Here is a 12806-nt window from a genome sequence, read left to right as displayed (position 1 = left end):
GCTGCATGGTGGTTACCAGCGGCTGGGCAAAAGGAGTGAAGGGGGAAGTACTGGTCCACAGACACAAAGCTCCTGCTAGACAGGAGAAACGAGTTCCAGAGATCTATTGTGCATCGTGGTGACTACTGTTAAGAATATTTCATATTCTTAAAAATTGCTAAGATAGTGAATGCAGTGTTCTCATTACAAAAATTATAACTGTGATGTAATGCACATGTGAATTAGCTAGACGCAGTCATTTCACAATGTGTATATACTCCAAAATATTATGTTGTACACAGTAAATACAATTTTATCTGTCAATGTAAAAAGTAATAACTCGAAGGAAGGCTCAGCAATTTTATCCCGAGTCTACGTAGAAGGAAATGCTACTGGCCATCAGGAATCTGCCTGCACGCCACCGGCCGCGTCATCTAGCTAAGTGTGAGTTCTTGAGGCGGTCTGTAAGAGGCAACCAGGAGGGAGGAGGGTCGGCCGCCGGGAACTTGGCCGAGTTGGGGTGGGATGCCTGGGTCTGTCGCCACAGCCCCTCCTGTCAGTGGCAAGCAGGGCCCCTCTGGCCAACCCCTGTGGAATTTATAGACTCAGGCTACATTTCCTGGATTTGGGATTCTAAGTATCCTTAAGAAATGGGGAAGACATTTTCAGAGGAGCTGAATGAAAATGTCAGCCTTTCCTTTTGATTTGAACAGTCACCATCATGTCCACCCCACAGCAGCCTTGGGGGACTGAGCCTTGGGGCTGGCCTGAGTGCTGTCCTCACAACGACAGAGAGAAGCCAAGAGACGCGCCACACACATGGCCTAATTCATCACCTGTAGCCACTGTAGTATGCCTGCCATATGGCTGTGAGACAGGTTTCATGGGCTCTTCTGAGCTGAGTGAACTCTTCAGGGTCTGCCCCAAACTAGGATAGCCTTTCACTGGTTTTTACATTTGTCAGAATCCTAATTACCACTGCACAGTGGCAATGAATTTCAACTTCTATTAGTTTGCCCACCGAGGTGAATAATTCTCCGTGGTCACTGGGGAGCCCAGGGTGGTCTACCTTCCATTTCAAAACGGCAGAAACTATGATTTAATTATTCACTAGAAAATCTGAAATAAGAAATCTCCCTGCTGACAATTCCTCAAGCATTCTGAGTCGTCGAGAGGCCCAGTATTGTAATAATAAAAGTGAATTTTAGCTCAATTTTCAAGGGAAAGGGTCTTTTGGGCTTTCTTTGCTTTTAACTCATTAGAAAGAGAAAGGAGTTGAAAGAAGTGCAGCTGTGAAAGAAGTGCAGCTGTGAAAGAAGTGCAGCTGTGAAAGAAGTGCAGCTGTGAAAGAAGTGCAGCTGTGAAAGAAGTGCAGCTGTGAAAGAAGTGCAGCTGTGAAAGAAGTGCAGCTGTGAAAGAAGTGCAGCTGTGAAAGAAGTGCAGCTGTGAAAGAAGTGCAGCTGTGAAAGAAGTGCAGCTGTGAAAGAAGTGCAGCTGTGAAAGAAGTGCAGCTGTGAAAGAAGTGCAGCTGTGAAAGAAGTGCAGCTGTGAAAGAAGTGCAGCTGACGATCTGTGGCCGTGGATGAACTTCTTGTTTTAAAAATTTGGTTGCATCCAGCATCAGCGTGCATGTAAAGGTTATATTCATGGATTGTGGCTCAAAATCCTCTTGCTAAAAAGTAGGGCAAGCCAGAAGTAAGTGAGAAAAGTTGCAGGTGGACCTTGGCACTAGTGACAATTGTGGAGGAAACCTGAGGCTGGGATCCCTGGATGGGAGAAGAGGGGCAGCCTGAAGCCACCCAGGCTCGAGCCGAAAACCCATCAGTAACAGGGCAGGGAGAGGACACCCATCATCCTCCTTGGTGGAAGAAGGGAGGGTGTCAACAGTACGGATCCTACAGACACCAGAGAACAGGCCACAAGGTGGGCCTCGGCACGTCTGCGGATGGGGGGTATGACCTGCAGTCATCTGCACGGCTGTGGCCGGGCCAGGAAAGGGGCCTTCAACAATGACACTGAGCATCCCACTTTCCAAAGAGGAAGAACAAACCATAATTAAATGTAGTCGGGTGGCCACCTGGCTGGCCGCAGAGGGCTTTCTGAGCTGGGTCTGCCTGTACCAACCCCTCCAGAGGCGGCAGTGACTCTGTAGGATTGCTGGACCTGCAAGTCCCAGCAGCCAGCTGCAGTCCGTACGGACTCCCTGCTCCAGCTGGACCAGGAGGCTGCAAGCGAGGGCTCCTCTTTTTTGGGAAAAGCACACCCCAGCTGCAAGTCTGCAATGTTTGGCACGTTCTGCCTTGCCCGCAGGAAATCAGCCTGGGAAGAGGAGCATGAGCGCGATCCTTCCTCTCCTGCTCCTGAGCAGAATCAAAGGAGACGGCACTGGGCAAAAAGTAGATGTCCTAGGTGGACCAAAGTCTCGCTGCAGAAGAGGGAGTCCCCACACGGGGTCTTCTGGCCACAGCACCAGACAATGGCATTACTTCAAAGCAGGGAGGGGGAACTACATCTCCTGCTGTTTAAACAGAAGAAAACAGTGGACAACAAGCCTCGTGACACCAACTATTTTGGCATTTTCTGTATGAGGAGGATTGGAAAATCTCTAGCATTTACTAAATGACCAGGTGACAAACAAATGACTCAATGTCAACCCATTTTTAAAAGTCTGCCGGTGTGTCAACACTTCTTTTCGCTTTTTTCTTTTTTTTTTCTTTAAGAGATAGGGTCTCACTCTGTCACCCAGGCTGCAGTGCAGTGGTGCAAACACAGATCACTGCAGCCTCGACCTCCCAGGCTCAAGTGATCCTCCCACTTCAGCCTCCCAGGCAGCTGGGACTTCAGGCATGTGCCACCATGTCTGGCTAATTAAAAAAAAAAAAAAAAAAGTGGAGACAGGGGTCTCACTGTGTTGCCCAGGCCAGTCTCAAACTCTTAGGCTCAAATGTTCCTCCTGCCTGTGTCTCCCAAAGTGCTGGGATTACAGGTGTGAGCCACTGCACCCAGCCCAAAAACTCATTTCCAATCAAGAAAGCCCCACATGGGCAAAGCGTACTACTCACCCTCCCGACTTAGTAAATGAAGCGCAAGGGATCTTTAGCTATCAGAACAATTCAGTGATACTGCACAGGAGGCCCCGGCCCCAGTCCCACCACGCTGCCGTATCAACTAAATGTCATCTCAATTTCAAATGTCCACATAAAACAGGAACATCGGAGATGCTAAGAAAGAGGAACTAATAAATCCTTCCAAAATGGGTGGTTAAAAAAATGAAGTGTTCTGTGGTTTCATTTACAAACATCTAAGATTCACCCACCAAGGGAAGAGGAAAAGCTGCTTTGCAACATTGGATCCCCAGGGCAACCCCCCGGCCCCCACCACCCAGGACAAGCCATGGGAACACAAGCACACAACACTGCCCCAGGGCCTCAAGGCCCTACACACCGCTTTTTTCTTGATCTTAGCAGCCTTTTGCATCCTCTGAGAGCATGGAAGAGAAAAGAAAAACAGGTTGGCACGGAGAGAAGGAAGGTGTGTGAGGTCATGTCACTCTCGTGGTTGACGGCCCCATACTCAGGCCTGGTGCCTGGCAAAGCCCAGCAGGGATGGGTGGACAGCCACTGCCCACTTCAAGCACACACACTGACCAAGAGAAGCCCACACAGGTGTCCCTGGAGTGCTAAAAATGACTGCCAACCACCCCATCTACGGAGGACAGGAAAGATGCCATCTGCCGGCAGGAAGGCAAGCTGAGCTCCAGGCGGCGGAGCAAGGCGAGTGTCTGGGGTGGGAGGGCCGGGCCTCTGCTGAGGGGCACTGGCCAGCAGGGCTCAGCACCGCCCTGGGTTCCCTGGCTTCCTCCTGCCCACCCCGGATGGCCTCACGGTGCTCCTCTGCTTCTGTTAGAGAAGGTTGGATATGGTGAGGGCTGGGGAGGAGGCTGCCCCCATTTCTCACCCCTGGGCTGGTGGTCATTTGCAGATCTTGTCTTGCTCAGAGAGCGGAGACCTCAGATGGCTGCGCTCCCTCCCCCCGACCCCATTTAGTTTTGCCGATGCGGTCTCATCTTCCCCTTGCCCGGGCTCACCCAGTGTTAAAAACCAGACAATCCAAAGAGCACTCAGAGCTACAAGCAGGTCAAAGTTTTTCTTGAGGTCCTGATTTTAAATAAAACATGATTTGACTGGGCGCGGTGGCTCAAGCCTGCAATCCCAGCACTTTGGGAGGCTGAGACGGGTGGATCACTAGGTCAGGAGATTGAGACCATCCTGGCTAACACGGTGAAACCCCGTCTCTACTAAAAAATACAAAAAAAAATTAGCTGGGCGAGGTGGCGGGTGCCTGTAGTCCCAGCTACTCGGGAGGCTGAGGCAGGAGAATGGCGTGAACCCGGGAGGCGGAGCTTGCAGTGAGCTGAGATCCGCCCACTGCACTCCAGCCTGGGCGACAGAGCGAGACTCCGTCTCAAAAAAAATAAAATAAAACGTGACTTATTTTTCCCCCTTTCTGGAAGCACTCCGAATGGCACTAAAAATACACATACTGTGGAACTGGGGTCTGGGACTGTTTAGGACTAGAACGCTTTGGAACGATGATCTTCAAAGGTTGTATTTCTGGGATTCCGTGGGCCTCCTGTTAAGGAGCTGGTTGCCTCTGCTCAGCCAGCTTCTTCCCGGCCAAGGCACAAGCCTCCCTCAGCCTCGTCGGCACCTGGGTCACTCCTGCTCCCCGTGCTGAGGGCTGTGCAGTCAGAGCTGGAAAAGGGCCTAAGCCCCGCCACATTCCCTCCCGCCAGTGCCCCCCAAAGTGTGTGGGCATCCCTGAGGGGCCCTGGAAGCACCTCTACCTTGACCCGGCTGACGGCCTCCTGCGCTTGCATCATTCTGATGTTTTTGGAAGGGTTCCGTTCTGACAGCAGCTGGGTGGACCCCAGGTAATTGGCAGCAAAGATGATCCCATCGATGAGGTCTTCTGGTTCACAGGGCCCTGGAACTGAAGGAGGGCACAGAGTCAGAGTCTTCCTAGAGGGGAAGTCCCCTGAACAAAGGGCTTGCATGCCTGGCCATAGCACAAGGGACACGGCTGGCAGGATGCGGGGCAAAACAGAAGGGCCCAACCATCGCGATCTGTAGCCAGCCACGGGCGGCCGGTCTCTTCCCTCACTGCCCCGTGCTGCAAGTAACTGCACAAAATCAACGCGTGGACCAGAAAACTCTGCACAAACGGTGTCAGGAAGACAATGCCAGGATTCCAGATGACTGTCACTCAAAGTGACAGTCACAGGCTGCAAATCCAGAAGGCGTCACATCCCAAACACAACATCACTTTCCATGCTTTGCCCGCAGCCCCGGAACTCATGCTGGTGACCTGACTATGCCCTGGGCTTCTCCTTGGCCGGTCCCTGTGCATCTGTCCCACGAGGCTCCTGCCTGTATGTAGCCTCTCAGGACGCCCATGTAGCTCCTCACACCCATCACACTGCAGGCCCAGGCTTGGCAACATCATGCTTGTTCCATCTGCTGCCCCTAGACCATCGTGGCCCAACAAAATTTCCTGCCAGCCACAATGGAAGGTTCTATCTCTGCAGTGCCCAATACAGGAGCCACTACCCACATATGGCTTTGAGCATTGGCACTGTGGCTCCTGCAGCTGAGGGACTGGACCGTTTTCTTGTATGTAATTTTAATTAATTGAAATATAAAGAGCCACATGTTAGCGCCATATCCAACCGACCCCCAAGTCCTGTCCACGTTGCCCACAAACCAATCTTGAGTGGCTCCTATGCCAGACAGTATGGCTCCAGCTAGGGGTGGGCAAACCTTTCCTGTAAAGGGCGAGACGGTATGTGTTTTAGGCTTTGTGGTCTCCGTTGCAACTATTCACCATTGTACCTGAGGTGCAAAGGCAGCCGTAGACAATATATAAAAGAGGAGGTGTGGCTGTGTGCCAAGAAAATTTTATATGCAAAATCAGGGGGACAGGAGGATTTGCCATTGGGGCTGCAGTCAGCCAACCTCTGAGCTATCCTAGACCATGGCTGGGTTGTCCTCTCAGACCCACTTTGGCCATGTCACCTGCCTTATCCCACCCGACTGCCCACCTCCTAGCCAGAGACCTTTTCGTCAGGGATTTTGGCCCTGGCTTCCTGGCTCCCCTCCTGCTCCAGCGGGCCCCACCCTGAGTCCCTCCAGCATCATGGGCCCAGCCATCCTGCGCTTCCCCAGCCCTCGCTGCCAGCAGCCTCCTAACCTCTTCCTTCCCTCAGCCAGCTGATCCCTGGTCTCACCTCTAACCCATTCCGTTGCTAAAATCATCGACTGGCCCAGTTTGGGTGCCGCCACCCACCACCTCAACAACATCTGCCCAGTATCTTCAGCTCCCTGACCCCAGTCCTGTGTATCTGCCCCCAGTCCTGTGTATCTGCCCCCAGGAGTTCAGCAAATCTCCAACCTGTTTTCTCTGGACCTGAGGCTGGAAAAAGCTGCCCAAGAGGGCAAATGAGTGCTATGGTAAATGTATTGTAAATTCCTGAGCCCAAATGCCCCCCAAACACCCTCACAACTCTCATCTATCTCTCTGGGAAGCTCAGCCTCTTCCTCCGTGCAAGAGCTATTCCAGACTCCTCCACTGCCTCAAACTCCTGGCTGCCCCTCCCTCGCCTGCTCAGACAGACCAGGTGGGAAGCTTTGCCTCGGTGCTCAGCCCACTTGGCCCTCCTTCTTGCTTTCCTGGGCAGTAGTGGGTCTGCGTGCCCCTGGGGTCAGAGGATCACCTGTGTTCCCAGCTGTCTCTCCTCACAGGACCGCTCTATCCCTCCCCTGTGCACCTAACTGAGTCCTGTCAATGGGGTCCTCCCAAGGCTTTTAAATATCCTCCAGTCACCCCTTGCTCTGGAGCCGATAAACCTTCTTCCAGCTGGGCAGGGTTGCAGGCACCAATGTGGGGGTCTGCAGGATTCAGGGGTGGCACCAGGGGAGGAACCCCTGCCCACCTGTCCCTCAGAGGGTACACTGGGGCCTGTCACCAGGGGCATCAGAGGCAGCCCCACAGAGGGAACAGGACCATCTATCCCAATGCAGCACCCCCACCCTACCCTGGGCTTCTTCAGGGTGAAGTATGCACGTCTGCCTGGCTGGGGGGCTTGGCCAGCACGTATGACAGCCTTGGCTGCCACAGGCTCGCCAGACATCCCCTGTGCTCCCTTTTATGGCATCCGGCTGTGGGGCTGGGAAGGCTCCCGGCGCCTGAGGTAGGCCTGTTTCTACTACCTCACACCACCTTGCCATCCCCAGTGAGCATGGCTCAACAGGCACCCCCAGTGAAGCCCATCTCCCAGCGGCGCCCAATGCAGTGGCTCTCACTGACCACAAGATGGCATCACTTTGTTCTGCAGGAAAGCTCTGGTTCTTCCAGGCGCCCCAGGTACCCCAGCCTCACAGCCCCAGCAGGTGACCAGGGCCTTGGGCAAGTGTCGTTATGTCCTCTCTGTGGCGGGGACTGCCTGGCACCCTGTTGGTCCCAGGCCCTGGGGAGGCTGGGAGGCAGCCTTCCCTTTGGAATCTGACTCCTACCTTCCCAGGCACTGCCCCCTGGCTTCTCCCTCGCCAGCCCCCAGGGTGGCCCTGGTCAGCGCACCAGAACCTTCTAAGGCTCACATTTCCGTGTCCACCCATGTCCTCGAGTAGATGTAGGAAAGTCTGGCCTCGTCTCCCCCTGAAGTGAGCGTCACCAGCTCTGGGGCCCATCTGGGCACAGGCTCCTGAGGGTGAAGGGTACCCCATCCCAGGCAGGGGGTCACCACTGGCACCCAGGATGCCTACTTCTAGGACGAGGCCAGTGAAGCACTCAAGGGCCTTGCTGCAACTCCAGCCACCACCCACCTCTGCGTGGGGGCCTTCCACGCCTGCCTCGCCCTTCTGTTCAGTGGGAAACAGTCGAGCCCACGGTGGCCCCAGCCTCCTGCCTCCCACTCACATGCATCATGGGAAGAGAACCCAGACCCAGAGAAGAGTCCAATGGGGGCGGCACGGTGCAGGGAGTATATCACATTCACAGGCACGGCTCTCGACTTCTGCAGGAAACGCAGAACCCAAATCCAACAGCTTCGCTAGAAAATGAAAGCGGCTAGCCCTATATGTTTGGGTAGAAATTGCTGTTATTTTGCTCAAGTCTTGCATTGACCCTAAGCTGAGACCACCAGAGGGAGACAAAATGACAAGAAAATAAAGACTCAGGTTTAAGGATCTTGTCTCCCCAGAGAGTGAGTGATTTCTCCTTTTCACACTATATATTTTACTCACATAGGCGTATGCACAGTGTATCTGCACAGTCTGGAGAAGAATAAGGTGCTCCAGGTTCTCCCCTGCCAGAAGAAGCCTCTGTTAGAAACACCGCTTAGGAAAACCCTAGGCCCTCTGGACAGGGAAGGGGATGGGAGTTCCACAGCTTCAAGCCTGAGGGTGTCCACTCCTGCCACCTTTGGAGAAAATTACCCTGAACATGGGTGGTGGACAGAGGTTTCTAAGGCACCCATGTGGCCCCAGGGGCTCTCATTAGCTCCAAGACTTGTCTCTGCATCTCCTGGGGGTCTGGGAGGGGATGGCTGAGTGGAGCTGGATCACAGGTGTACGTGGGAGTGTGGGGGTACATCCACAAGGCCCGCTGCTCTCTGCAAAGGCAGGGAGTCTTGGAGTGCAGCCCTCATGTCCAACACACCAGACTTCTGTGCAACAATGGTACAGTTCCACCCGGTCCTCAACCACCCCAGGACCTCTGTGCAACAATGGTACAGTTCCACCCAGTCCTCAACCACCCCGTGACCTCTGTGCAACAATGGTACAGTTCCAACCGGTCCTCAACCACCCCAGGACCTCTGTGCAACAATGGTACAGTTCCACCTGGTCCTCAACCACCCCAGGACCTCTGTGCAACAATGGTACAGTTCCACCCAGTCCTCAACCACCCCGTAACCTCTGTGCAACAATGGTACAGTTCCACCCGGTCCTCAACCACCCCATGACCTCTGTGCAACAATGGTACAGTTCCACCCGGTCCTCAACCACCCCATGAAGCGATCTCAGGGTCCCCATTTTACAAATAAGGACCATCTAAGTGGGTCACATGGCTGCACCCAAGTTCATTGTCATGAGTTCAGGGGCTCAGCATTTCTGAACCCACTGTGTGAAGACCGGTGTCAAGACAGAAACATGGAGCTCACAGGCTACACAGTGAGGCCGACAGCAGTCCCACAGCCACAGAACAAATGCATCAGGATGGGCCGTGGTGAATGCTGGGAAGGAAGGGCCAGGGGAGCCTGCTCTGGTGAGGAATTTGGGGGTGGCTGCCATTTAAGCTGCGGTCTGGAGGAGAAGGAATCAACAAGCCATAGGCAAGAGGAGGAGAAAGCTTTCCAGGCTGAGGTGGGAGCAGGTGAAAGGCCCTGGGGTGCAGAGACAATGGCACCTTAGAAGAGCTATAGGATGTCTGGACTGGAAGCCCAGGGGGTGGGCCAGCCGCTGAGACAAGTCGAGGGTAGGGGGGAAGCGCTGGCCAGATGTGAGGACCCTGGGGCCGCGCGTGACAGGCCATAAGGACTGTCACTCCAGGGTATCCATCAGGGAAGTGGCCCAACCACTCCTTTAGAAATGAACTCTGGCAGAGGGGCAGGTGGCAGAGAGGCAGAAGGGAGAGCAGCTGAGAGGCTACTGTCACCATCCCGGCACGTGAGCGGCAATGATGGTGTGGACCAGGGTGATGATGGAGAAACAGCAACAGATGGGGATTTAGGGGTCCGTCAAAAGGACGGGAAGTTGGACTGGAGTCTGAGAGAGGATGAGGAGGCTAGACAACGGTTGCACAGCTCGATGGATAGACCTGCCCCTCACTGAGAAGGGGTGCCTGGAAGAGGACTAAGCTTGGGTTGGGGACTCCAGGCAAGTTTACTGGCAGGAGCCTGGATGTTCAGTAGGTGGCTGGACTCAGGAGTCCTGGTTAGAAAACAGATTTGGGAATGAACCACCTGCAGGTGCCAAGTGAAGCTGCAGGCATGGATGAGTCTGCAAGGGAAGGTCATGGGCAAGGGGGCAGAATGCAGCCCCAGGGCTCTGCTCTGCTAAATACCAGGAAAAGAAGGGGCTTAGAAAGGGAAACCTGCCCGCCTGCGCCCATGCTAGCAGGAGGTCAACTACAAGGAGACCTCGTGTATTGGGCACAGTGTCAAGGAAATCAGCTGTGACCTCAAAGAGCCGTTTCAGAAAAGGCGGAGCAGGAGCCAGAAAGGGGGCTGAGAGGTGCAGGGGAGGTGCAGACAATGAGGTGGTCGCTCCCAGATTCCAGCTGTGAAGGAAAAGGGGCAGGTAGAGTGGGGATGTGGACAGATGCAGGGTGGGGCAGACGTAGTCAAAAGCCAGTGGAGGGTCGAGTGATAGGGACAGGAGACAAACGACATCAGATCGTGTGCGGTTCCAAAGTGCAGATGGGACCCGGCCTCAACTGGGAGGAGGGGGCTGCAGCTGTAATGGGGCAGGACAGGACTGGGGGGAGGCGAGCCACCAGATCAGCAGGAGAGCCTGCCCCTGGAGTGCCCCCTGGGGCTGGAGTGGGGAGAGGAGGCAGGAGTGGGTCAGCATCACAGTCGTGTAACTGGCATCTCAAGTGAGACCTTCTGCTGCTGAGCTAAGGTGTGGCCTCCAGGCCTGACTCTCCGCTACTGCCAGGGCCTGTGCTTCAAGAAGCCCCCACAGAAGGTGACCCTACAAGGCTGATACGAAAGAGAAGACGCCATCTGACAACCACACCTATGGACATTCACCAGGGAGAGGCCACACCTGGGCCTGCGGCACAGCCTTTGTCACTGATAAAAGAGATTTGGGGGTTCCACGGTGTTGAACTTGAGACTCCCAGTGAACAAGAGTAAGTCACTGGCTGCTAGGAGGAAGAGAAGCCACAACAGAGAGTTAGGGAAGGAAGGTCAAAGCCAAGCTCAAGACAATGCAGAGTTGCCCAAGACAGATCCTAACCCTTGCAGCTGGGAGGATGACTTCCCAGAAAAAGCATAATAAATAATTTTTTTTAATGGCAAAAACAGGAAAAAGCATACGCATAGGCGTTTCACTGCAGCAGCACTATCTGTAATAGCAAAACCCTGGAAACCGCCCAAATGCTCCTGAATAGGAGACATCTATCCGCACAGTCGAGTTCCACAGAATATCCTCTCCATGCTCCTGTGAACGGCACAGAGCTGTGGCGTCACCACCAGGGTTTAGTGTGAAGTGAAGAAAGCAAGATGGACGTGCGGGGCTCTACTCCACTACCCTTTACCTAAGAAAGGGGAAGATATGCTCACAATAAAAATAGGTAAAATGCTCAAAATGGTCACCTACGGAAGGGACGAAACTGGGAGGTGGGGGGATAAATAGGGGAAGAAACTGACCTCTCTGCATATACCCTGTGTTGTTTATTTGAATTTCATACCATGTAAGTATTTTATATAATTACAAAACAAAATTAAATGGGAAAAGCAAATTCCAAATAAGAGAAAAATGAAATAAAAGAATCTAAAAGTGTATCCAGTTGTGATCTATTCTAAAATATTTTAAAACACAGTCGTCTGACTGTACATCCCTTGTGGGATGTATTCTAAAGACAAAAGTAAATGCAAATAAACCGTAATCTGTATCTACAATCATGTGTCCTTGGCAGTGTTGGTATTGTTATTCTGAGACTGTTGTAAGGTTAACGGAATACAACCAATGCAAAATTATGCCTGTGTCCTTGAGAACAGGAATTTGGGGCACAGGAAAAAGAAGCTACAAATGTTAGAACCTATAAACCCCACAAAGTATCATTAGGAATCATGATGTTATTTTATCTTAAAAAATATGCTGTGTATTAGTTATTGTTGGCTGCATAACAAATAACTCGGGAATTTGGTGGCTTAAAACAACAACCATGGATTCTCTGAGAGTTTCTGTGAATCGGGAATCTGGGTGTGGCTTAGCTGGGTGACTGTGACTCAGGACCTCTCATCTGTCACAGGCAGCGAGGTACTGAGTAGTGCTGCAGCCATCTGAACGCCTGAAGAGGGGTCACCCACTTCCAAGTTCTCGTACCAGGCCATTGGTCAAGACATCAGTCCTGTGCCATGTGGGCCTCTGGATGGGGTAACTGCCAACCACTCCAGGCTAGCTTGGTTCCTTCAGAGGGAACAAGTAAGAGAGAACAAGAAAGGGCAAGTTGAGAGAGAAGCCACATCTCTTGTAACCTGATCTGGGAAGCCATATCCCATCACTTCTGCCCGATTCTATTCAATAGAAGCGCGTCAATAGGTCCATCCCCCACACAAGGGGAGGGAAGGACTCATGGCCATGAATACCAGGAGACGGGGTTCCCCGGGGGCCATTTAGGAGGCTGCCTTCCACATAGACATATACACTCTCACCAAATCTACAGCAATGAGCAACTGTACTACCCAGATTACAGTCTCTACATGTTATTTCACAGGGCTCCTTGGAGAAAGAACCAACTGGCCAGACCTGGGGCAAGAAATATTTAAGATGATCCTGGAATACACCAGAAAGGAAGGAAACAATCAAAGACTACTGGGTTTACATTGATGGGACTCGGAAAACAACCTAAAGAAGCTCCTATTGGCCATAGAAAACTTGAGCACCAATAATCATGGTAACAACACACAAAACACACCAACTGTGCTAACAACAACATACACAACCTCACCGGTTATCTTTTAAAGCCTCTTGGGGAAACTCATTAATTTTTTTTTTTTTTTTTTGAGATGGAGTCTTGCTCCATCGCCCAGGCTGGAGTGC

General features: G+C 52.7%; 1 protein-coding gene across 1 annotated transcript in view; it reads right to left on the bottom strand.

Moving 5' to 3' along the window:
- APBA2 (amyloid beta precursor protein binding family A member 2) overlaps positions 1-12806 on the bottom strand; it is a 199617-nt gene that overhangs the window by 19526 nt on the left and 167285 nt on the right. The window contains 2 exon segments of the mRNA XM_017867685.1: positions 3424-3459; positions 4826-4971. Of these exon segments, the coding sequence (XP_017723174.1) occupies positions 3424-3459; positions 4826-4971 (182 nt within the window).

Source organism: Rhinopithecus bieti, unplaced genomic scaffold (genome assembly GCF_001698545.2).
Source record: "Rhinopithecus bieti isolate Rb0 unplaced genomic scaffold, ASM169854v2 scaffold_4180, whole genome shotgun sequence".
Taxonomy (NCBI): Eukaryota; Metazoa; Chordata; class Mammalia; order Primates; family Cercopithecidae; genus Rhinopithecus; species Rhinopithecus bieti.
Note: the sequence above shows the minus strand (reverse complement) of the source record. Positions and strands in the feature narration are given on the sequence as shown.